Source organism: Aphelocoma coerulescens, chromosome 2 (assembly GCF_041296385.1).
Source record: "Aphelocoma coerulescens isolate FSJ_1873_10779 chromosome 2, UR_Acoe_1.0, whole genome shotgun sequence".
Lineage (NCBI taxonomy): Eukaryota > Metazoa > Chordata > Aves > Passeriformes > Corvidae > Aphelocoma > Aphelocoma coerulescens.
The window spans coordinates 27,565,735-27,591,441 of NC_091015.1; the positions used below are offsets into that span (position 1 = coordinate 27,565,735).

Sequence of the window (25,707 nt, forward strand, 5' to 3'; positions counted from 1 at the left end):
ATGAAAATCCAGAGAAATTCTAGTGATGTAAATGGAAATGTGTCACATACATAACTATATTTTACAATGGTACAGCTGAGATCAGAATCCCTTTCCTACTCGTTATATCACAGCACTGGTGAAAGCACAGTAAGAACAGCTGTGGCTTTGTAGACTGAAAGTCCAAGTGAGCAAAGAATGTTAGGTCTGAGGAATATAAATACTCTGTCAGAGATGGTGAGCCACAAGTTGAAAGAAGAAAAGTACTACTAAATATAATGATGAACTACTCCAACTCTTTAAGAAAGGAGAAAAAAATCGATAGGACAAAAGCACCTGTAAAGTTTGAGTTGCAGTCTTCCTGCATACATTCTTCAGGGACATTTAGCAAAGAACAAGGTTGGCATTTATCTTCACTGAACATGTAACTAGTGTCTGTTTTAAAAGCTAAAACATTCATAAAAAGAAAGAGGTGATCCACAACACAATGTGGAACACAAACCCTTATTTTTATCATGTTCCTATAGATGATTCAAGATACTTAATGCTGCGTTATCAAATGCTACACATTTCTCTTGCCAACCAGGAAAGATGTGATACTATGAAAACTATTAAATTAAGGATGCTTTTAGGTTTTTTGATATATTGAAAGTTTATTGAGCAGAAGCATTCTCCTTTTTTCAGCAGCAGTGCAGGATAACCAAGAAAGAACACCACACGCTACATCAGCATGACCTTTTGCTTTTTATCTGTGCCAATAAATGAATTTTCAATTGAAATTATTATTAGACATCTTTTAAGATTACTTGTTGGCTTCAGGAATTAGGTATAAAAGCTTACTGCTTACAAAGTGCTTACACAATCTACTTAATATCACACAAGTTATCAGAATGAACATTTGGTTTTCTACTCTAGGGAAAGCTCATATAATACATACTAATCTTCTCCTCCTTTCTCTGCAATTACTCTTTAAGACATGAGAAACAGGACCTCACTGTGGTCTCAGTCCTGCAAATTTTTATTCATATCTTTAAGTTTATTAAAGCTGAACATACAAAAGTTCTCGAAAATCCTGGTCTGAAAACTGTCAGGATTTTCGTGACCCTAGAAGAACTGCCCTGATCCAAACACAACTTGAATTACTTGATGACGAACAAGCTTCTAAGCATCTGAAACTATAGGTGCTAGATGTGAGATTTACACTATACAAGAAAATCTTGTACCCTTGACCTAAAAAAGATTATTACTCTGTCTTTTTATAAGCAGCAACCTGGAACAACTGGTTTTTAATTTCCCAATGCAAACACCTAAGTACAATATTCACAGAGAGCACACAGGAAACATAAATTTGGAAAGCAGTATCTTATTCAATCAACAGCTTGATAAACTACAAGATGCCCGATAAACCTGAAATAATTTCAAAGGACTGAAATATATAAGTAAATAAAGAAATGCTACAATCCTAAATCCTGGGGGCTCAAAAGTCAGATTCTAGAATGCTTGACTCTAAGGGCAAATATTTGCTAACAGAGTTTCTTCAACTATCACAAAATGGATCAGGTTGGAAGGCATCACAATGGGTCCTCTGGTTCAACATCTCTGCTCAAGCAGGGCCATCCCAGAGCACATGGTACAGGAGTGTGTCCAGACACTTCTTAATATCTCCAGGGATGGAGACTCCACAGCCTCTCTGGACAATCTGTTCCATAGCGTGGTCACCTGCACAGTTCTTCCTCATGTTCAGGTGGAACTTCCTGTGCATGAGTTTCTGCCTGTTGCCTTTTGTCCTGTTGCTTGGCACCACTGAGAAGAGCCTGGTCCATCCTTTTGGCACTCTCCCTTCAGATACTTAAAGACATTGACAAGGTCCTTTCTCACTCTTCTCTTCCAGAATCTGAATAGGCCCAGATCCCTCAGCCTTTCCCCGTAAGAGATGCTCCAGTCCCTAAATCATCCTTGTCACCCTCCACTGGACCCAGTCCAGCAGCTCCTTGTCTCTTTTTCACCGAGGAGCCCAGAATTGGACACAGCACTCCAGGTTTGGCCTCACTAGGGAAGAGTAGAGAGGCAGGATCATCTCCCTCGACCTGCTGGCAATGCTCATCTTAGTGAATGCCAGGATACCATTGGCCTTCTTGGCCACAAGGGCATTGCTGGCTGGTGGACAGCTTGTTGTCCACCAGTACCCCCAGGTCCTTCTCCACAGAGCTACTTTTCAGCAGGTATGCTAGAAATCCTTATTTGAACAGAAAAACTCTAATCTTCAAGCATGCTAACATTAAAAAAAAAAAAAAAAAAAGCTCAGACCCAGTTCAAAAACTATTCAATATGTTCAGTTACTAAACTACAGATTTGTCATGTGCTTTCAAGGAGTCTTTATATCTTGTCTACAGTACATCTGTGTTACTACTTTCTTTTAGTCTCCTATAAAATGCAATATTTGTTTTCAGTAGTAGACTAATTCCATGGACAATTCAGCTAGTGAAGCATCATCTCCAAAATTATGTCAGATAAATGCACTAACTCACTTTATATACAGTATATTTTTGTCTCAGCATTTCCAGCATAGAAGGAGAAACAGATGCTTCTAGTCTAATTTGTCACCCAATCTCTCACTTACTCGATCTGAAAAGCATGCACGGTGTGTGTATAGGCTGGAAGGAGGGGGGTAAGTAAATCAAGAGGGAAAAATGCCTGGAATATAGCAAACCTTCCTGTTTGGGGCTTTTGGTAAACTCTACCAGCAGATGGAATCAGCACAAATCTTTGTGTTAAATAAGTACAGCACCTTCTGGCATACCTGATCGCTGTAAAGACTACATGAAATCAAACTGTAGTTTGAGGACCAAGTATTTACCATAGAGCACAACTTACAGCATTTCTGCATATGGCACAGAAAACACAAGGAACTAGATCCTCAGTTCCCACAAACTCTAGTAATTTCATAGCTTGAGTGGTGTTTTGATAAGGAGCACCCTTTACACTTTCACATGAGCATAACTAAGTACTTACCGGTTTATGTTTTCTTTTAAATTCAAGATTGATAATGTGCAGTCAGAGAACAGAAAAGGTAATGTTTTATGCAAAATAATGCCTGTAACTAAACTTTTCCACGTACAGTGTAAGGAATTCCAATGCCTTGCGCAGTATGACACCTGGTTTCCATGTGCTTTGATATATTCTGCATTTAGCAGACTATACTTTGACTCAACTGTTCCCTTGGGTTGGAATAGTATTTACTGCATTCATTAATCTCTGCTCCATCATTTTTTAAGAATAACACATAAAAACGATGGTTCAAGAAGAGTGGGCATACTTCTGTTTGTCTGCTTCTATCCTGGTTATTAAAATGTTCATTTATGATCTGATGAGAAGCACTGGTAGAAATTAATTTTAGGAGATGGAATTTTTTAAGTGAGCCATGTCTAGCTAAAAGGGAAAACTACTTGGACAGTATAAACAGATCCAAATGATATCTTTAAGTCTGAAGCTGAGCAGATGTACATCACATTTGTTCAAGAAATTAAACTATTCTTGAAATTTGAATTAAGATAATTTTAGAGCAGAACAAGTTCCAGTAATACATTTCTTAAATTTGCCATTTTGGACTTAATGATAATTTTCTGTGCTTGTGCAAAAGCCTTATGCACCTCATTCTATTAAGCTTGATGAAGGAAATTTGCAGTCATGTTGCAAATCATATAAAGGACTTAATTACCATTGCATGCCTATCAGTCTCACTCTGGAAACAACCAAACACCTTCTATGGTAGGTGTCCCTGCCCATGACAAAGGGGTTGGAACTAGATGATCTTTAAGATCCCTTCCAACCCAAACCATTCTATGATTCTATGGAAAGTACTGTCTGCCTTTCTGCCATAAAAGAACTGGTAGGTCAGCTTTGAAAAAGCAGTTATGCCTGTGTGAGGAGAGGAAAGGAAAAACTGCAGGCACACCTGCTGTACAGACTCCTGCCTTCTTTTCCTATGCAAAACCAGTGGAGTGGAGCCGCTGCCTATGACTCAGATACCCAGTTGCTACAGCAGTACAAGCAAATAACACTGAAACAGCTGTCAAAAATGTTATGTCCTGCTTTGAGGTAGCTTAAATATATTGGCAAATTCATGTGGAAAGACAGCAGGTAAGTGAAAGCTGAATTAAAGATGTATTAGGTCAGTTGCACTGCAAGAGAGAAAGATTATGGAAAGGAAGATGATACAACTTTCTGATGTCCTGAAGTGGTAGAAATCTCTCATTATATACAGACTTGAACAAGGCAAGTCTATCACAAGATAAAAGGCAACACAAATACTCTTAAGCCACAAAAGACCACTTTTTTCTAATGGCTGAAGCATTCATGGTGAGAAAAAAATAAAATATTCCACTAAAACACTGCGATATCCAACATAATCCAATGAAATCAATGCCAACTGAAATAATTGCAAATACCTACTAGAAAATTACCTTCCATAATTACTCAGAGATTATAGATTTAATTGCTCATGACAGTTCTGGAATTCAGTGTAAGCAACAGAAGAAGAGTGCTAAAGAAAATTAAGGAAAAAAAAGGAAAAAGGCAGAAGCAATGCTATATTTCTCCATAACAGCATATAGACAAATTCAGCTTAACATGGATGAGTGTAACAGTAGCTGCATTTCACTGTATTTACTGGGACCAGATCATGTTTCTCTGCCTGGCAACTCAATATGAAACATAAACTATCAACAAACAGAATGACCATAAAGTCAGTGTAAGTTGATTAAAAGGTTCTTTCATTTAATACGGACATTTTGACTGATTCTAGTCAGAACCATCAAATTGCCATGAGTTAAACATGTATTTTGCTCTCCTTATGCTACAATGAAGAAAAATAGAGATAAAAAATACTAAAAAAGTCACATTATAACCAAAATGTTATTCTTCCAAACCCAGAAGCCTTCATGCAAACTTTGTCATTCAAACATTTTTTACAATTTATATTAATTTACTTTTTTTTAGTATGTTAAAAACATTTCATTAGAGAAATTTGGTATCGGTGGATGACAAAATGTTAAACTCCAGGAAGCACCAAAAAGTGTATCATATTTTCTCCAATTTTGTGATTTTCAAATGTCCTAATAGGACATGGTCCATGGCAGTTCTTGAGGAGAGCCATTATGACTCTTCAAAATTGTCATTACTATTTTTGCTCAGTATTTACCAGAATTTGTCCCTGAGTACACACCTATCCCCTTGGTCATTCATACCTAATACAGCTCTGGGAAGCTCCACAGGTTTTCCAGAAAAGCCTTGCTAGCCAGTTGCTATGTATTTCACCAGAGATGTTAAAGGCAGTACAAATCAGCAGATGAACATCACAAAATACTACTCCTGCCTTACCCTCAGGCATGCCTTCCACAAAGGTATGCTAGGTGTGCCTAGCTCAGGCCTTGACATTCACCTTGTTACCTTGTGGCCTGTGTTAGTGGATGGAGATCTAGCAAACACAAACAATTGACACCTAGAGTTCACTTCATATTACCCTGTTTCTCTCCACTCTAAAGGAAATTCTTGTTGATCAATTTAGGTGTAGACATCTACATAGCACATGTCTGAAGCTACGTTTGCTAAACCCTGACCTAAATGATGTCCAGAAAAATATTTCCTTTATTGCTAATAATTGTGTTTGAATGTGTGCTTATTTACCCTTTAAATTCATTCAGTATAAGCTTCCACACCGTGATTCTTGATAAACCCTTATGAACAGACTGAGGAGTCTCAGCAGCTTATGTATGTACCGTGGTCCAGCCACTTTTTCATCTTGTCCTTGTTAAATGAGACAGATTGATTTAGAAACACCTCATCTAAGTAGCTTCCCCTAGTCCCTGTATTACATCTTACACTTTTTGATTCTCTCCTCTCCAGGTTTTCAATCCAGAGATGTGGAATGTGATCTGTGCTTGCTCTCACTGCACCAAGAGACACCACTGGCTTACAGCTAAGCTACATCTTTACATAAGACCTTCACAAAAACTCTTGCAGCAAAAAGCTTTCAACTGTAGTTGTAAAGCTGCAATTAGCACTTTGCTGCTGGAGAGAAGAAACAAATATATAAAAGAGATGAAACTGTGATTAAATACACAAAAGAACTCTTTAATCTAGAACTTCAAACATACAAACAACAAAACAGTGTATCTCCAGTCACTGAAGGTGAGACCATTGTGCTCAGGGTACAAATGTATCACAGATGAAGTACAACTACCATTCTCTGTTCTCTTCTTTGACCACAGAGCCTTGTGCTTTTATTTTCTCCTGCCTATATAACTTTGCCCTAATTTCTAGCTCTGTTATATTATCCTCTCACTGCTTTGGGTTAGAGGCATGTGTTTTTCTTCCTGTTTGAAATCCATGTCTATGGTCTGGGTCAAGGAGAATGCCATGTTAAAGAGCAATGTGCTTAATGAGCTTTGCTGCATTTTTTTACTTTAACAGCAGTAGAAAAATCTAAGGTAAGAAAATATGTTGTTAGGTACACTGAATTAACTACTATTATTTTTAAATCCCAACAAAGGATTTTTTTCTAGAAGATATACAAATACCTAGCAAAACGTCAGGCCATGGATATGCACCATGACTTCTCTGTGGAATTTTTTTTTTTGGCAGTATATGAAATTTGGTCTGTGTCACATTTATGCCACATTTCCCTCTTCAGTTTTTCAGTATTTAGCCTGTAAAAATTTTAATGCCTTCAGCCTGTTGGCTCACACACCATGCAACTCCAGCCTGGTAGTAATGAGTAAGCCATGGCCAGAACTGCTTACTTCACAACCACAGACAGCGAGCAGATGTGAGCAATTCTCCGAACCCTGTGAGGATATAAGGTTATGGCTGGCTTGAATATTCTTCCTTTTTTCCGCTCCAAAAAACAAAGGTTGGTTGTGCCATCTTCTGACATATTCAGTGATGGCTATCACAGAAATTGAATAGCTCTCCCTCTCTCCTTTATGTAAACACATAGACATTTATCTTACTCCTTTCTCTCCTTTTTTTCCCTACTGTCTCACTTCCTTTCCAGCCTTGTGTTTATTCCTGCTGTTTTATAATGTACCTTTTTCAACTCTCTTGTGTCTCTTCAAGGATGGGGAAAAATGAGAACCTCCTCACACTTTATGCATGTGATTCCATAAATATTATACAGGGACATGACTTTTCACTCTGTATTTTACTTCAAACCAAAGGTACGTTTATCTGCAAACACAGTCAGTTCAGGCTTAGCAATGGGGGAAAAAAGGCAGGCAACAACAAAATACCTGACCAAATATGTAAATTAGTTTCTGTAAAAAGAATAATAGATTAGGGTTTTCCAGGCCAGAAAAAAAATGAGTAAGGAGGAGTATGATGGAAGGTCATCATACCACACATACAAAACTTGTAAAAGATGAGACTTCAGCCAACACGGGAACCAGAGGGCATTATACTGAACCAGCCATTTGAACACAACACAAGGCAAGGGGCTCTTTACACAACATCTGTCTCTGCAGGGTAGGTCTTCGATCACAGCCATGCACTGGGGATGGCCAGAATTTATATTGGTTCAAAAGGCAACTGGACAATTTTACAGGAGAACAAACCCTAAGTCCTGTGATGTCTCCACTGGTCACAATACTCAGAGAAACCACCACTGTAAATTTGCTTTATGCAGCTCCCTAGTTGCTACCATTGGACACCAACAAAGAAAGATGATGCACAGACAGTGCATTTTTGTCTGAAGAATAATGCAACCCTGAGGGACATTCACAGGTTAAGGGGAGTTGGAGAGTTTGCTCTGCTGGATTCAGACCAGTGCAGCACCTTTTTATGCCAGAAAGACTCTCTGTTCTGTGGTCTAAGGCAGCACAGATACTTCAAATGAGCTCTTCCAATGTAACACCTATGTAACTGCAGATTTTTTACTACAAAAATTCAAAATCATGAGTTACATAATTTTGTAACTGTTAGAGGTGCCAGAGTGCATTCAAGTACTGCCTATGCCCAAACATGCTTAATTAATAGAAATCACATGGAAATGCTTCACATATAATAACTGTATGACAGAATGTAAGCTTTACATTCACAGAGATTCACCTGGAGAAGGGGTGGAGGCAATTTTGAGATGCTCCAACATTTCTACAATTATGACTGCAGTATAGAGAGAAGATCAGATCTCAGTCCTTCAAAAAAATTTTGTACCCCCCTGTAGAAGTCTACATATACCAGGATTCACCTGGACAGTCCAAGCTTATTTTTCAGCATCCACCACAAATCTCCTCTTTTCAGTCAAGTCCCAGAGTGCTGTCTGCCAAGTGAAACATTTACGCATGGTATTTAGGTGGGGGCTGGAATATTAAACAGTGCTATTGTCTATGTGAAACCTGTAGGAAAATCTATATCTAACTAATTTTTTTCCTCTACTTTTTAGAGGGTAGTTTGCTAAAAATAAATATTGTTGAAATAGCTGTGCTTCTGGGTTAGTTATTTCATCAGAACAGGACCAACTACATGTACTCTAAATTCATATTTAAAAAGTTGTCCTGCTATTCAATTAACAGGATGTTCTAATTTTAGATGTCTCAAGAGAATGTGTTTTATTCCTTGCCTCTTTAACCTTTTTTGATGCAAATTTGACATATTTTCTTCCCTACTGTCAATACTATAGTAGTGCAAAGACATGGATCCAAACACCTCTTTGCAGCAGCAAAGTTTTGTTACATCCAAATTAGATTTCCCTGAGACATGAAAACTATTTGTGGCAAGTAATACAGTGCTCTGTACTAAATAACAACATTCTGAACAGCTGCCCTGAAGCAATAGAAATATACTTCCTTCTCCATTATTAAAAAGTAATTTAGTCCCCTCATAGGAAAAAAACCCCAAACACCACAGGTTGAAAGGTACAGCCCAACAGCAACAGAAAACCTCTGAAGTTTTTTTCTAAGGAATTACCAGGAATTAAGGCGGTATTTTCCTCATCCTTCCTGATTTTTACCCCTCTAGCATGGCCAAGTGGAGGCAGACAAAGTGTGTCATTTGGGGAGAGCAACGCCTCTGCAGAGTCCTTTCCACTTATCCAGCAGCTGGACACAGCCCTCATCAAAATTACATCCACAATCCAGCAAGTTCATCCAGTCAAAAACCAGACAACAAAGTCTTTAGCTTGAAGCCTCACAACAGTTTTCACAAACAGAGCACACAATGCAGACCCAGAATGTGAATCCAATTGCTTAAAATAAAACAATTACAACAAAATATAAAAAAGAAATAGTCACAGAAAATAAAATACATCAGCTTAATAAAAACTTCTATAAAATACAGCATGGAACTGATTCTCAAATACACGATGTGGACCACTTCTGTAATTCCAACCACTATTTACTGTAAAATGAAGGAAAGTCTGTCAAATTGAAGAAGATGAAAGCAAAAACACTCTTCAATTTTTCAGAACCGCACTCAAGAGTCATTATTGAAATTATGATCACATCACAACATAAAAATTCAGGCAAAGCAAAAAACCATTCCTGAGTCACCCCATTTTAAAACATTCAAGAGCTTTTGAGCTCACCGCTCCAGAAATTGAGGAGATATGTTAGTTTTCTGCAGGTTAACTAAGCTGTTTTAACAACAATTTTGAATTAAACAGATGCTAAGCATGTTTACACAAGATTTATTTCAAATTAAGAGAGGTTTACTTGAATTTAAGTTTGGGAAAATGCATTTTTAAGCTAAATAGATAGATGCTATGCTCAAAACGCAGGGAGTGTTTACACAGAGTTCTGCACAGAGTTCAGCTTCATCTAGGCATCCCCTTTCAGAAAAGCAGCATCTCTGCGTAGCCATACATCTTTCCCAGAAAACAGGTCATACATACTCCTGGCTTTTCCTTTCCAAAAATCTTCCCCCACTCTTCAAATACATAGCCCCCTACTCCTTACATGCTGCCAAGCAACTTCTCTATCTCCTGCTTGAGCAGAAATAAATCAACTTCAAAAGAATGTGTCCACACTTTATGCAGGATAGAACCTGGCCTCAGCAGCTTTGATCCAAAAAGCTGTAGCTTGCGTTCCCAAGAAAGGTTCAGGGGGAAATAAAGGGATACAGCCAGCAGCAGCATCCCAGCCGACACTACTGCTGGCTGCACGAGGCCTCTCCTCCTATTTTATCCAGTAGAAATGCAAACTACTTATGGTCAATATGTTTAACTTCAAACTGTATCAAAGGAGGGAGTTTTAATGCAGTGAGATATGTGACAGCTGAGAGCTGGAGTGCACACAGCCTCTCCTCCCAACTCATTCACACAGGGTCATTACAGGAATAAACTGTATGAAAGCAGCTCCACTTCTCAGAGCTTTCATCTCCTGGCTACTCTCAGATTATCCTGAGCAGAGAACACACCATAGCTCCTGAAGCTATTAATATGGATGGCTTCCTCACAGCCATTGTATTAATTTTTACAGCTTGGATCAGTATGCAAATTATTTCTAAAAGGGAACAAACATGAAATGACAATTTAAATGAAAGGAAGGCAATAAATACATAGCTTCTAGCCTTGTTAAAACACCTGCTTTTTTCTTTTAAGAAGCCTTTTAAATACATGCCTCAGCTTTCTGTTGGTAACAAGTTTCAGTATTAGTCCAACCCACAACGAGTGGTTTACTAGGCTGAAAGGAAAAAAGACCAAAAAACACTCGTTGACGCTAACAGGGACCTTGAAGCAAGGACATACAAAGAAAATATTCATGATCAGCAGACTCTTAAATTGAATACAGAATGACATTCATCTAGACAGCATTATTTCAGAGTTTGGGGATGGACTTTTACATTATGAAGCCCAAATGTAGTTGTAGTAGGGAGCATGCATCTGTCAGTCTGCAGACATGAGTCACCACCACCACAGTGTAATCCCTTCCCAATCTGCAAACAGGTGCATATTTTCATGCATGGACACACATCCTCTTTAGGGAAGAATTTGGTCCTGAAAACTTAGAACTCCTGAACTCTCCTCTCCTGAAATGACTAAAAGAGAGTTGATAAAAATCCAACAGTTCTTTGCATAGGTGCAAATAACTATATGTAGTCTGAAAACAAAGAGCCACATTTTACTAGTATGATCAAAGTCTATGAGTCGATAAAAATTATTGCAAAGATTTGTAGCAAGAAGCAGGCCAACCAAGATAAATGGCAAAACCAGAAATAACATGATCTTTCAGGTTTGAAAGGCCACATATAGCTCTAAAGCAGGCATAACCTGGATTTAGTGTTAAAAGTGCTGAGAATTGCTGAGTTATCGTAACTCAATTGTGTTAATCATGCTAGAGAACCTGAGAGCAAAGGATGGTTGCCACACATAGTACAGGGGGGAATGCCAGCAAGTGGGCAGCAATTAGTCAGCCCCTGCAAGAAACTGAGATGGGTAATTACTGCTTTTGAACACTGAAAGACCAGAGAGGTGATGTAAAGAAAATTGTAATATAGCATAAAGCTAACATGTCTACTATGCCCATGACTGTGTTCATCTGTAATTATACAGTCCACTTTAGCTCAGATAATGCAGGTAATTTGGAGCTCTTCTTGACTCCTCTAGGTACAGCGTCCTCATAGTGAAAAAATATAATTCAGATTTTAAATTTCTTTGCATCCCAGTGAAATTCTTCAAGGCCTGAGAAAGATTGTTATTGAATCTGTGTCCCCTCTGAGCAGGTGGAAGGAGTGAATAAGCTGGAATTAGGTAAAGGGACTTGAAAAGCTCAAATTCAGGTGCAGTAACAATATCTCCATTGAAAGCACTGAAAACAGTGAGCTGGCCTGCATGATCCCCTTAGCCACTGCAAAGGGAAGTGGGATGAACAGATGTACAAACTGCCAGGGAATGGCACTGACAGACGTTGCAAATCCTAGCTAGATGTGACACCAGCACTTTAAGAAAGATACCTTTAACAAAATCAACATGATTACCCAGTTCCTTTAATATTCAGTCCCCAGATGCTCTCACTGTCCTGAGTGCAAAGCCACTGTGTTCACGGGGCTAATGCAGGAGTAGAAGTCCTGTAAGTTGAGGATTTGTGTTTCATTTTCTATTTAACCTTTCAGCGTGAAATACAAAATGGCACCCACTAATAATCATTATTCATTTGTAACACAAAGTCTGTTGTACATAATCCCATGCATTGTTATTGCTATTCCTGGTTGGCATTTAATATATCAATAAGCATTCATTGTTTCCCTCAAAACAATGTAATTACATTTTGTCAAGATACAAACTCTGAAAGAGTACAAATTTATAAAAAAAACCCAAATCTTTTTGTGGTGCTCTTCAGACTTCACAGTGTGCTATTACAGACAAAACATTTGAAATCTAAGCAGGGTTCAAGGCAGAACCCTAAATCAGAGATGGTGGTATATTTGCCATTTTTTTGGTTAGAACAGTACCTTTTGTTTGCTGTTTTTTTTTTAATCCTATCTAATTCAATTTCATTATGTGAAGGAGAGAAATCAAACATAGCATCTTTTTAATCATTCAGAGCCTATGCAACATACAACTGAACAGCAAAGGCCTTATGAAGTAAAGCAGATGGACTACATTATGCATGTGCCCAAGCATTTTAGGAAAGTGTAAGAAGAATTCCTGGGCAGTGGTGACCATAGAAAAACTTGGTTCTCTTGTGTAAACAGTGTTTTCCCCAACAGCTGTATTCCCCTTCCTGTTTATTCTTCGCTTCTGCAGAATTCTCTTAGTTCAGTCACATCTGTATTTCATTTATTTTTAAAAAATATTCCTTTAGCTATCCTCCTAGACTTTTCAGATTATTAAGGCTGAGGGAATTTTCCAAATCTCATTTCTCTTTTCACAACCTACTCTGGTCATATTTTTTACACTTCATTTAGGTTCTGATTTCACAAAATGATCCTCATGGGTAACAGGCTTTGCCCACATAGACCAACTTGCAGGGTCTGAGTTTTCATGTGAGCAACAGAAACTGTCTAGGCAATCATCTTTTCTTTCCCATTTTCAGCATAATATTTCAGAAAATAGTGTTCAGTTGTTTCTAGATTTTTTTTTAAATCCAATATTAAATTTAATATTTACACATTTCTATAATTATTAGACATGAGAAAATTCTTGGAGCTTAATTTTTATCCCACCATGTTTGAGAGAGACTTTTTAATACTGGGACCAAACCCAATTATTAAGTAGAAGTTAAGACTATTCATTTAAATCACCAATTTTTTTTTAGAATAGTCACTGTACTCTGTGGAAACATTTTATATTCTGCTCTTTAAGTGAACAGAAATTTTTAGGATGTGTCTGATGTGTCTGCCTACCTTTTCGCAAAAAAAATACAAGTCTGAAAATGTACAAATAACCCAAATCTACCTTTTTGGATTTCAGCAAGGTTACATGAAACAAAGTTGTTAAAAAACTACATTGTATCTGTAGTCTAGCACTTAATTTTATTGTACTTTACAGCCATTTTTCTGACTCTCACCTCAAACTCCTCTTTCTTAAAAATAACTGAACAGATGATAAACCATTTCTCAAGGGCAAGCATTAATGTCTGGAAGCAACCATATTCTACAAGCAATACCTCTAAAGATGATGTAATCTGTTTCAATAAGTCTGTTTCTATTTTTAAGTGGCATACTCTTATGTTTTTAAAAGGGCATCTCCATCACACATTGTTGCTTTGCTTTTAACCCAGTAACAATCATCAGTGATATTTAATATACATGAAATGGCTTCAGAAAATAATTGATTTTTGTATCATTATGTACTCTGAGTCTTACAAATGGTACTTGAAATGGTAATTTAAAGTTATAAGACTATAAAATGCTTTTACTGTGAAGAACATTTTTGCTAAAGGTCATGTTTTCAAAAGAGGTTCATCTTTCCTAACTGCCTTAAAGTGCTTGAGCATTTTGTATGTGAAATATCTTGCAATGTTTTGGTTTTTCCACTTAATGTTACTAAATACAAGACTGGAGAACCTGGAAAGAATATTATAACAGAAACTCCTCAATGAAAACATGCTCAGCACTGGAACTCCATCTGCTTTTTCAAGGACAGAAAATAATGACAAAGCAATAACTACAATTTTGATTGAAGAGCACTTTTTAGTGTGCTTTGTTTTTCGCTACCCTGATTTCTAGGTAAATCATGAAATTTAGCATTTCCAACACCATATACTTCCATACTAAAACAAAAAAATGACTTCAAAACCCATAGTCTAGCTGCTATGCCCTACCACAATGAAACCAAACCTAGTCTTGATGGCACAGGCATGTCACAAGAAGTGATATGTGCAGGTGTTGCTTATCAACATATCGTAAGAGCAGGCTGTTATCTCTATCTCTGCTATCACATTGCTACACTAAGATGTGGATCTCAGAGTGCATTTTGACACCATCTTACTAATTTTAGGGCACACAGCTACCTTGCAGACAGCTCGCCTATCCTAGAGAGCAGAAGGAGGAATCCAAATCAGTGAAGAGAAGGGGTGGGGGCTTTTTTTTTAAACTAAGATTTTGAACCAAAAGTGATAAAAGTCATATCTATAAATGTGATAGGTTTTACTATCTCAGATTCCTAACAGGTATTACGAAAGCCACCATTCTTTTTTCACATTACAGTGCCATACATCTCATATCCAGTGTACGGTCTACTAAAGCAACTCAGATCTTTCTGACACCTCCAGAGCACAAACACCAACATGTGCCCTCTCACATGCAGGGGCCTGTATTATCATCACCTCAAGATAAATGTGCTTTAAGTTTTTCACATGAAGTTGAAATTTACTGGGGAAGTATCAACTAAAATGAAACAGAGATGACTACTGTTTGAAATTTTTTTTTTTAATTATTTTTGTTAATTTTTAAAACCTAAGGTTGGTCAACAGTGACTACCCTAGCTGGCTCTAAACATCCATCAGTTACACTGCTATTTGTAACTATGACAACTTAGAGTCTATTATTTACACGATTGTGACTGCCATGGCCAAAGACATTTTTCTTTAAGATGCTGGTGTACTTTGCTGCTTGGAAAATCAAAAGACTTTCCAGCTCAATGTCATCTGCAGATGCAAATAGCATTAGCACATTTTTTCTTGGTTGGCTTTTAATAATTGAACTAGAACATGACCAACAAACACCACCACAAATTTCTAAGAGGGTCACCCTCAAATGAATTATATTTATTAGATATAGAAGAACACTTGGAAAATATATTACAGACGCACAATTTTGTCCTGGCAGAAAGAGAGTTTAGTTGATCTCTAAGTTACTTTCCATCTTTAAATTCTATGATCCTCTGAAACTTTGTTTAGTGTTCCTTGGCCAATATTCTCAACTCTCACCTCCTGAGAGCTCTTATTTTTCTAGTAAAGTTAAATTTGCTTTTCCAGTAATCACTCATAGGGAAATGCAACAATCTAGATTTGCAATTTGTTTTCCATTAAATGAACAGTTTGACTAAAAAGGCAAAAATATAAAAAATCCCAACATGTAATGTTATTTATAAACCTGTGTTTTTACTTGCTCTTCAGTTTGCTAGCTTCTAAATGCCTACAGATTTCCTTTTCACTTTATTTTTACCAGAAACTAAAATTTACTTTCCAAGGATGGCAACTGCCAAGTCTGTTCTTATTTCAAAGATCAGCATCATATTTGTTTTTTCTCCTTTCCTAGGCTTTTTGCATTTTCTCAACTCTCCAAGAGTTTTCAAAAGTAACAGAGAATTAAAAAAAATTAAAACAATACTCCAGCACATTTCCACAGTGCCTTTAGGCTTGCTGGGGTGTTTGCAGCTGATGGACAGGGGAGTAGCAGATGGTGCTATAACATGGTACAGCACCTTCATCATCACACAAGCTAAAATGCCCTCGTGCCAGGCAGTGTAACAGGCAAAGGGACAGCAGGGGAACAGAGATGTAGGTCCTGAGTCTTCCTGAAAGGCTGCAGCAGAGGTATCTTATCTATACTTGCTGCAACCTTTACAATGAATACTTATACTTCAGTGTTTCCCTTCTGGCCTTTTATTTAACAGATTTACCCATATCTTCATTATTTCCCGGCTGTCCACACAAGTTCTAACTTTTAAGAAATAAAAGATATGCAAGGAAAGCTTTCACAGATCAGCTACTCCCTATATTGGTACATTTATAACAACAACAGTTTAAGTTATCGTTATGTCATTATGAGTTCTTCTTGTTGAACTTTCCTTCTTCTCTTGTCAGATTTATCTTTAAATGCTGTTTAAGGGCATTTATTTTGTTTCAAGTATATAAAGGGCTACAACTAAAAAGAACTGGAGATAAACTGTATCCAAACAACTCAGCTGCAAGCTTGCAAGTTTCTCAACAGCTGCATGCAAAGCAACAGGTGACTAAGGTGACTGGGCACTAAGATGCAGTGCAGCCTGTCACAGGGAGCCCAGCACAGCCACTGGGTATTTACAAAGATATTCCAGCTTTGGTTCAAGCCTCAGAATGAAGGGGACGCAGAGGAGTACAAGAACGATGGAAGCGAAAAACAAATATAGAAAGCATTAACCTGCTTTATCAGTGTAGCATGATAAACAACCTATCATGCCACAGATGTAATTTTCTTATAGTTAGCCTAAAGGTCAGCATGACAATTTTTTTCAGCTCTCACTTTTTACTTGTTAGGGATGGCACTGAAATGTACAGAAGATGAGAAAGTGTATATTGAATTGTATATGCATCTGAGATAGCACAGGCAAGTAGAATTAAAGAGCAGTCCCTCCTGTGCTCCTGTGGGCGGCACATGGAAGGCTGCTGCCTGGCATCATAGCTTACCACTACACACTGTGGCATTCCTGCTCAGAAAATGCATGGAAAAGCTTAACCTTTTCAGAGCTGGAAGAAGGACACCAGCACTGGGATCATTTGGTCTACACTTTTACAACATCACAGCACAGTTCATGTTATAGTGTACAGTCTCCAGACGGATAAAAGAGACTAGATTTAAGAACCTTAAAAACGTGATCAGTGTGGAGAATTTGGTAAACGGATATTAGCTCATTAAAATTCTTCTAAATATCACAGCACTGTTTAGATGCTCTCAAGGAACACTTCAAACTCTGAACTTGAGATGGAAGACCTCTGTAACCAGAACAGCACTGGACTGTTCCTAAAAACTGCTAATAGGAAAAAAAAAAAGAAGTTACATAGCATTTGTAGAACTCTGCAGGGAAAAGTAAATACCTATTTCCTTAGTTTGACTCAAGTAGCTACAATTACATAGATATCTTCAAACAACAATGTAAAAAGGCTGCTCTGCAGTGTTCTGAGACACTCTGAAAGGGGTAGTGTTGCTAGGTCTTGCATACTTAGACTGACGCCTTAAGAACAGCATTAGAAAATTCTTTCAAGTACCTCATTGTTTTGAAAGAGAGCTACAAAAATGTCAATGTTTTAACTCAGATTTTATCAGCTCTGAAAATACTGACTCAACTATTGATCTTTTAGCCTGAGCTATTCTGAGGGAAGGTATGAAAACCCATCTGGATTGATTTAACTTTGGTCTCCAAAAACAAGTACCATATCTGTATACATAATGATACATTAAGGATTACATTATAAAAGGCTACAGACTTGAAAAACAGTCCTTTAACTAAATGATATAAATACTGCTGATGCACTAGGTGCATTAAAGATTGTTAAACCAGCACTGTTTACTTGGAAAAAAAACCCCTGTTTACTAAAGTAATATTTGGATTTTTACAATCTGAAGTCTAAAGAAAACTTTCTTTCAAGTGCTCTGACGAGATCAGCTTCAATAACTACTTGGTGGTGTATCACTCAATATGCAGCTCCAGCTCAAAACACTTCTCTCTGGCAATGGCATATTTAAGAATCAAAAACCTTACACAAATAATTATAACATCTTTCTCAACACAAAACTAGCACGACTTCTTAAATTGTTGTTACAGAACCAAAATAAGTCCTAAAACCTCAGCATTACACTGCCACACTATGGCACAATTAAGATCTGCAAGCAAAAATAGAAAAAAAAAAGACAATAAAAACTTGTCTACTTTAATTATTTAGGACTACAGTATCCACCACTAATTTTTGTAATGCACTAAAAAAAACTTAGATCTTGCTCAGCAACAGCTATCTAGGAACATTATGCTCGAGGATTTTATTTCAGTATTTTTTTTCCAGATTCAAAAAGGAAAAGTGTACTTTCTTCAAGTATTAAATCTTCAAAGACTAGTTTGATATGCCTGTTGCACAGATGGGATATGTAGGGAAGTGGATACCAGGGGCATTTCTTTACTTTGTTGGCTACAAAAAGTAGAGCTTTTTGTTCTCTGCATTACAATGTGAACTGAAAGGTTTTCAGTTGACAGCCAGTTGGAGAAATGTTCAAAAGACTTTCAAGTTTGTTTTTTTTAACTATTTGAGGTCATGCTACAGAATTTTAGAATCTACTTTTATTTTTTTAGATAAGTTTATATAAGTTAGAATGTAACTTATTTCAGGCCTAGAAATATTTAAAATACTTAGTATTTCTACATTTTTGCTACTAAATTTTGTAAGAACTTAAAAAAAAACCCCAAACAACTTTTTTTTTGCTGACCTTGAAGCACAGCAACCCAAGATGGCTGAAATTTCACATCTAAGTTTTTACCTACAGCAGCTCACTGTACAAAACACGTTATTTTAATTACTTTTCCATTTATGTAATTTATGCTTTCCATAGCATTTGTTTTGCAAGAAAGCTATAAATCAGTCTTCTATGACCATTACCAGTATTGCTTTATTCATTCTAACATTCCATTTTTAAGTGTTTTCCTAATAAATCAAATATTATACATAAGCCATCAGCTGAGGCCAAGACCATACCAATTATTTTACCTGCAAGAACTTGCCATTACAAACATTTGCCATAGGGCATAATAAAATATATGTCTGGTGCCACAAGACTTACAGGAATACCCTGTACTGAGGCATTAAGTAAAGATGAGACGACCAGCTGGGGTACTATTTGTTCCATCCCTTTCTTAATTACTATTGCCACCACTTTGGTTTACAAAAAATGGCATAGTTAGATGCATGCCAGTCCTTTCCTTTAGGATAGTTTATTCAAGCTTTTAACATCCCCAATTATATATCTTTTATCTTCCAACCCTTTCAGTTACAGACTGCTTAAGCCATCAATCAACAGGGTTTTCTCTTTTATACATTACCCATCTCTAAGCCATATGCATATATACATGTACACTTTAATACAATTTCTGTTATTAGACCCCTGCTTGCAATTATGACACAATTTCTGTAAATTTTTTTACTGCCTTTACTCAAAGCATGTGCCACTAGGTTATACCTATGATCCTAAGTCTTATAGCCAGCATGTATGAACAGCCAACTGTGAACATTACAGGCTTTTAACAAACTCTACTCTAGGGTCTCAATGGAAAATATGAAGGTCTCATGAGCATTCCTGAACTGTCACAGGATCAGCCCAAATAAATGCTATACTCTCATCTGGTGGGAAAACTGCAGACTACCACTTAGGACTTGTGATTTTGCAAGTCTTTTGGGAGGGGAGGAGTTTAGCAAACTTGAGTGACACTGAACCAAGATTATTTATGCAGAGTACCTCCTTAGCAGTTTTAGTGTTTAGCAAAACTGCATAAGGAACCTAAAAATAAATTCCAGATTTGCAACTCCTCCCCAAAATCCAACAATAGCGAATTTTGCAAATGTTGGTCTTTAACTTCCCTCAAAACTTAGCAACAGATAGTAGGGCACTTCTGTTATTCTTTTTTTAGTTGTAAAAATCAATGTTCCCTTCCCCCTCTGACAGCAGACATCTTCTTCCATTAGTCATTCAGGCACCACCACTAAGTATTCAAAATTAGACAATCTTCTTCAAAAATAGGTATTATCTAAATTATAAAAATGTATGCTGAAGTTGAATATACTACTAAAAAATGCCTTTCCTTACAGCCCACACAGAACAGATTAGTTAGGATAAATGGCATCCCTACTGCTTCTCAGTTATGCCCTCCTTGGAAGAATCAAACCCATGCTTCATTGTCATTCATTAGGCAACCCCTTCTAGAAAACTAGAGGAAACTTCATACCTTCCTGAACTTTTCCATCTGCTTATAAAGATCTGGATCCAGCTCTTGAGACACATCTTTCATCCAGAGTAGAGCTCCTCTGTATTCAGTCCGATACTGTTCCATTCTGTTCACTGTCAGCCACGTGTCTGAGATGGCCCTGTATCTGAAAGTCTCCACTTCTTGATATAATCTACTGAGAGGAGTACGGAGTGCTAATCTGGGGGGAAGGCACGAGGGAAAGAGAAGAAGGAGAGGAATATGTTAAACATATATCCAACTCCTGACAGTTCACTAGCACTCAAAAAAACACACACAGCCAACACAGTTCACTTAAGTGATAGTGTATGTCCAGACAATTTTTCAACATGGTTGGAGGTACACATGAAACAGAGTAATTTTGCATGAATATTGTGTTTGCAACTGTTCTGTTCAAATAGCGACTTTTCAATTACACATGAGTGGAAAAGAAACCTCTTCTACTGAACCTACGTATTTTATTCTGACAAGCCACTTGTATGTTATTACCATTCCTCTTCACAAGTTTCATTTAACAACTATAAAAATATACCCAAGGTATTTATTACTGGAAAACTATCACAGATGTATCAGGATTGTTATGCTAAACATCACAAAAAGCACTTCCATTAAGTGGAAGTCATCTTCCAGATATCTGAGTTTTTTCCCTTTTTTTTTTTTTTTTTTTTTTTTTTTTTTTTCGGAATTGCAACAATTCCTTTGAAGGACATTTACCTTTTGAAAGGATTTAGATGTTTTCCTAGATGCTTCTTCTGGCAACCACACTTTGGAAAGGCAGCAGGGGACACTGTCGTCCTCACTATGCCATCACTTAAGCTACTAATGGGATCTCAAAACTAGACAGGATTACTCCTTTTGCTTTGCTTCCTCCTGCTGCTTCTGCTTTCCTCCTGGTTTCTAGCAGCACCTCACTGGAGGGTTCAATCAGTTCCACACCAGCACAGTTAGTTTAATGTGGTAGGAAGTCCCTTGGCATAAGAGAATTCCTAATTTCAGCTCCAGTAACCCAAGAAAGGTCTTCTTGATCTCCAGCTATGGAGCTAGCTATGAGCATGAAACATAAATAAAAGCAGTCCCAACTTCAACAAGAGTTTGAGGATAGCTCAAGAGAAGAAACACAAATGGTTTTATTTTTATGTGAACTTATTGTAAAAGATGCCTTAAAAATGCATTGAGCAAGAGCTATAATAATATGTGAATTTATTGTGACTTGTTCTTTTCCACTACATTTTTTCTCATTCCACAGATTCTTACCTGGATATCCAAAAGAAAATTTAGTTTATGTAGATATGCACTGAAATTTCTATTAACAGTTAAGCTTCATAAAGAAGCAAGTCATCAGCACTTTTGCTCAAACGTGTTTTACATGTGTCCTAAAGATCCCAGTCATGGCTGTTACTGGAGGTGCTAATGACCAAACTCTAGCCCAAAGTAAACATAGGAAATTCTCAGTGCTCTGTATGCTGTGCTTTATTTTGAGCCAAACAACTGCATTGTTAAGCTAAAGCCAGAAAATATCACAGCAGTTAAAAGCATACTCCCCCCCCCCCAAACCCATAAAATGTAATGGAATAGAACTTTGTTTTGTCAGTGATAGTGAACTTCATGTTTTCATAGTCCTAATGCTGTTAAAAAGAGCATCACAATACTTATAATGCTATCAGGTACTCCTACTTTTAAACTCCTAGAGCAAACACTGGGTGAGTGAGACATCAAGGGCTCTGGTTAACAGCAGGTGTTAGTAAGCATGTCCCCCTGGATTCCTTACCTTTTACTAGCTCCTACACAAGCTGCATGAGCTCTGTAGAGATCTAGGATCTTCTCTTAGAGGGACTTTAGTGTAAAGTTCAAACAGGAGATGGCATTCACACTTCTCCTTTCTCCTCTGTCTAGTCAAGGTATGAGACTCAATGGCTCAGAAAAAAGTATTCCCTTACTCATTTCCTCCCTTGCAGGACCCAGATACCTCCACAGTGAGCCTGCTGTGGCATTTCTCTGCAGAGTAACAACTGCCACCAAGCAGGAGAGGGACCTGACATCAGCTCCTTTACAACCCTACTGCTGGAGAGGCCATGGAGATGCTCCAGTACAGCTTTAGAACTACTGAGCTGAACAGGCACAGGCAGGGGATCTGAGATACAGACACAGCAGGTCTGACAAAAAGCAGTATCAGGCAAAATTCAAGAAGCCACTAATATTGCCAATGCTACAGAAGATTCTGTCAATAATTCTCCTATCAATTGGTTCCTGAAATATTTCAAATGGACAAATGAATTATGCCAATGGTGAATCAACTACCACTATCACAAGTACTTTGTAAATCAGACAGCAATGTACCTTTGCTGAGAAGAAAAGCAGAGGGCCTTTCCTGTAGCTTGCATCATTTTTCCTGCTCTTGTTTTATCCTGAGAACCCTGTGATCGAAGAAATTTTCCCAATTCATTTTCTTCCTGAGACAGAACTAACAAAAAATAAATGAGTTGTCAAATATGTTATTTAATTGTCTCCTAACAGCTTTAAAACTGGCCTAACATCAAACAGCTTAAGTCACTCGAAGTCCAAGCAGCAAAGCAAAAATAAATAATTTCACAGCATTCCCGCATTTAGTAAATAGAAGATCTGGTTCATTTGAGACATTTGCTGATACACTTAACAAGAATCACAAAATTCCATCAGCACCAAAAGAGAACAGGAAAAATGTGCTATTTCTTTCTTAAAAAAAAAAAATATAGGTTGGTTATATTACAAAAACGGCTGTCTTGATTGCAGTATCTTTCAGTGTTGGGTTTTTTGGGATGTCTGGTTTGGTAGGCTGGTTTTTAATTCTTTTTTACCACTTGGACTGCCTCAGCTATCTTTGGCAGCATACTTTTATTGAAGCTAATTCCAAGTTGTACTAACCAAAATTCATTCACTTGCTTTTTTCTTGTTCACCATTTTTCATGCTTGACTACATAAAATTTCACATGAAAAATACAGTACTTCATTTTAAAGAACATTTACTTTCAAATTACTTGGCAAGATTACTTGGCAACTTTACCATTCTATACAATTCAAACAATGTATTTCAACTATGTGAAATACATCTACCTCAAAGTAACTGATCATTTTTTAAAAAAGAAGATGAAGTGATTTTACACTGATTTGTTGAATACTTCTAAACTGGGACCCTAGATCTAGAAGAACCTTACAAAAACATTTCATGATGCCCTTATCTCTTTGTCTTCTAAAGTGGCTATCTCCTATAGTACCAATTTCAACCCACTATCGAGAGGGAGAATGGCCTAAACCAACGAAAGAACATCTCTTGAATCCTCTTGGCATTTTTCAAAATGTTGACAGTCAACTCCAATGCAGACTCAGCAGACTTTGGTAGAAGATGCGCATCTGCATCTGATGCAAATCTTTGCATCACAGATTTCACCTGCTACTTCTTGAACTCTATACACTACTATTCTGTATTTCATTTTACCTCCTGATTCTGAAACATTCTCTCTGACTTTCTTTGGATAAAGAAAAATGAAAGGCTTAACAAAATATGGGTAACATTCAACAAAAGACAGTAAATTGGAAGATGACTTCAGAGCTGGAGTCTCTTCTTCAGGCCAGAAATCAAATAATAGTGACTGCAGAGAACCTTTAGAGGACATTTAATACAACTTGCTGTTTGAAACTTCCCAAATTCGGTCCCCCTCATCTCTAACTAATGACTGTCACTAATTACTGAACGCTTGTTACAATCAAGTCAGCATTATCAAATTCACAATAATAGCGTGCATTACTTAATTATAAAACAGTAGTAAGCCAAAAATTCTTCATCAGCAATCCTGATTAACAAAAAAGACAAAACACTAAAACAGTTTAGAAAGGAGTTATGATTTCTAGACAACGTATTTCTGAATTTACAAAAGCCAACCAAGTAAGGGGAAAAAAAAACTAAAGAAGTTAAAGAATGCTTTCTCCAGCCATTATTGCTATCACTGCATTATATCAACATATAAAACTTCAGAACTGGGAAATCTTCAAAAAAATAAGCAAATCTGCATTCAGCTGCCTGTAAGGAACATTATCTTTACATTTGAATAGTATGAAATTACTAATTCCCCACTTTCATTTTTACCTTTTCACTTGTTAAATGATTCCATAATGCAGACCTTCTTATCATTTTAACTACTGTGTTTGAGCATACTTACAACAAATCCTTTTTTGATACAGTTCAATTGCTTTCAGCAACTCCATACATGTTCTCTGAATAGAGTGGAACAGCTGATATATAAACAAAATACACAAAAGTTTGTCAAGTGTATGCAAGAAACACTGAGGAATAAAATATAAGAAAGAATTTTTTGTAGAAATTATTAGAGATCATTATTCTCTTCTTGAACAATGAGCAATATTTCTAGTATTTTTCTTATCAATGGTGCTCTTATTTCAATTAAGTCATTCACTGAAACTACAGACTGATCAACCATAAATTTACAGAAAGAAAATAAAGAAAAAATAACTTTGGAAACAGATCTATAATAAACAGTTGATAGTTAACCAAACTACTTCTGTTGGGGAGGGTTTTTAGGTAATATCTTTGTATAGACATGAAGATGTACAAATCTGTTTCTAAAAACCTCACGGTAGAGCAGATTTATCAAAATATCTATCAACCAATCATTCTCATGTGTGGAAATAAGCATACTGAATTTTTCATAGACACTGTGAAGTCTAGTGGAACAAACTTGCATAGGTACAGCCAACACAGAAAGCTGTTGATTTAAACAAAGTTTTATTGGCATAAGCAAATTTCTAAAGCAGCAGCTTCCAAAGGAAGCAGAGGTAAAAGAAAAAAGTCAGTCACAACTACATTTGATGATTGTTTCTAGGCAATAGAAAAATTACTACTCTTTCTGTCTGGCCATCTACAACCTCCAGCCTGCAACTTAAACCTAAACTCTACCATATCAGGCATTAGACAGCTAGAAGTAAAATGGACCACTGGCACAGTAAGTGCCTTCTTTCAGTGCTGCTTGACTGCAAATGTTCACAGATCTTGTCTTTTAAACACGGAGTATGACTTGCAGGTGAGGAGTTGTCCAAAACATGCTTATTTCACTGGTACGAACACAGGTTTCCCTATTTCCTATCTCACCTGAGCTAACAAAGCATCCTTCCTGATGACTCTGCAACACAGTAGACATGGTAAAAACTCAGGTATTTATTTAAAAATACTGTTCCATACTTCCAGCTTGTTTTACATGAATACTCTTGATTTATAACCCACTGTGAAGACTACATAGGTGATAAAGTATCACTGTTCTTGTGTTCGTTGTAATACAGCTTCCTGTATTTCAGCTAAAACCTAAATAAACTGAGAATCCTAAGTCAATATTGTTTTTAAGAAACTGCAAGAAAGCCAGTAAGGCAAAACATTTACCCTCACATAAGAAAACAACACAAACAAAACTTACATGCACATTAACTGGGTTATTACACTTCTGTAGTACATCCTCAATTTTTTGCTTTGTCTCAAAGACATTTGAGGTCTTCAATTTGTAGAACCTTTAACTATTTTTTTTTTCCTCAGTGGGGTTGAGGAT

General features: G+C 37.0%; 1 protein-coding gene across 4 annotated transcripts in view; it reads right to left on the reverse strand.

Annotated features, from left to right (window-relative positions):
• The window catches only part of LOC138106382 (islet cell autoantigen 1-like), a 68,802-nt gene that overhangs the window by 27,549 nt on the left and 15,546 nt on the right, over positions 1–25,707 (reverse strand). For all 4 annotated transcript variants that reach the window (XM_069006908.1, XM_069006907.1, XM_069006905.1 and 1 more), the window contains exons 5-7: positions 24,313–24,385; positions 22,457–22,580; positions 20,102–20,300 (exon numbers count right to left, since the gene is read on the reverse strand). In XM_069006908.1, the coding sequence (XP_068863009.1) occupies positions 20,102–20,300; positions 22,457–22,580; positions 24,313–24,385 (396 nt within the window). The remainder of the gene's footprint in view (positions 1–20,101; positions 20,301–22,456; positions 22,581–24,312; positions 24,386–25,707) is intronic.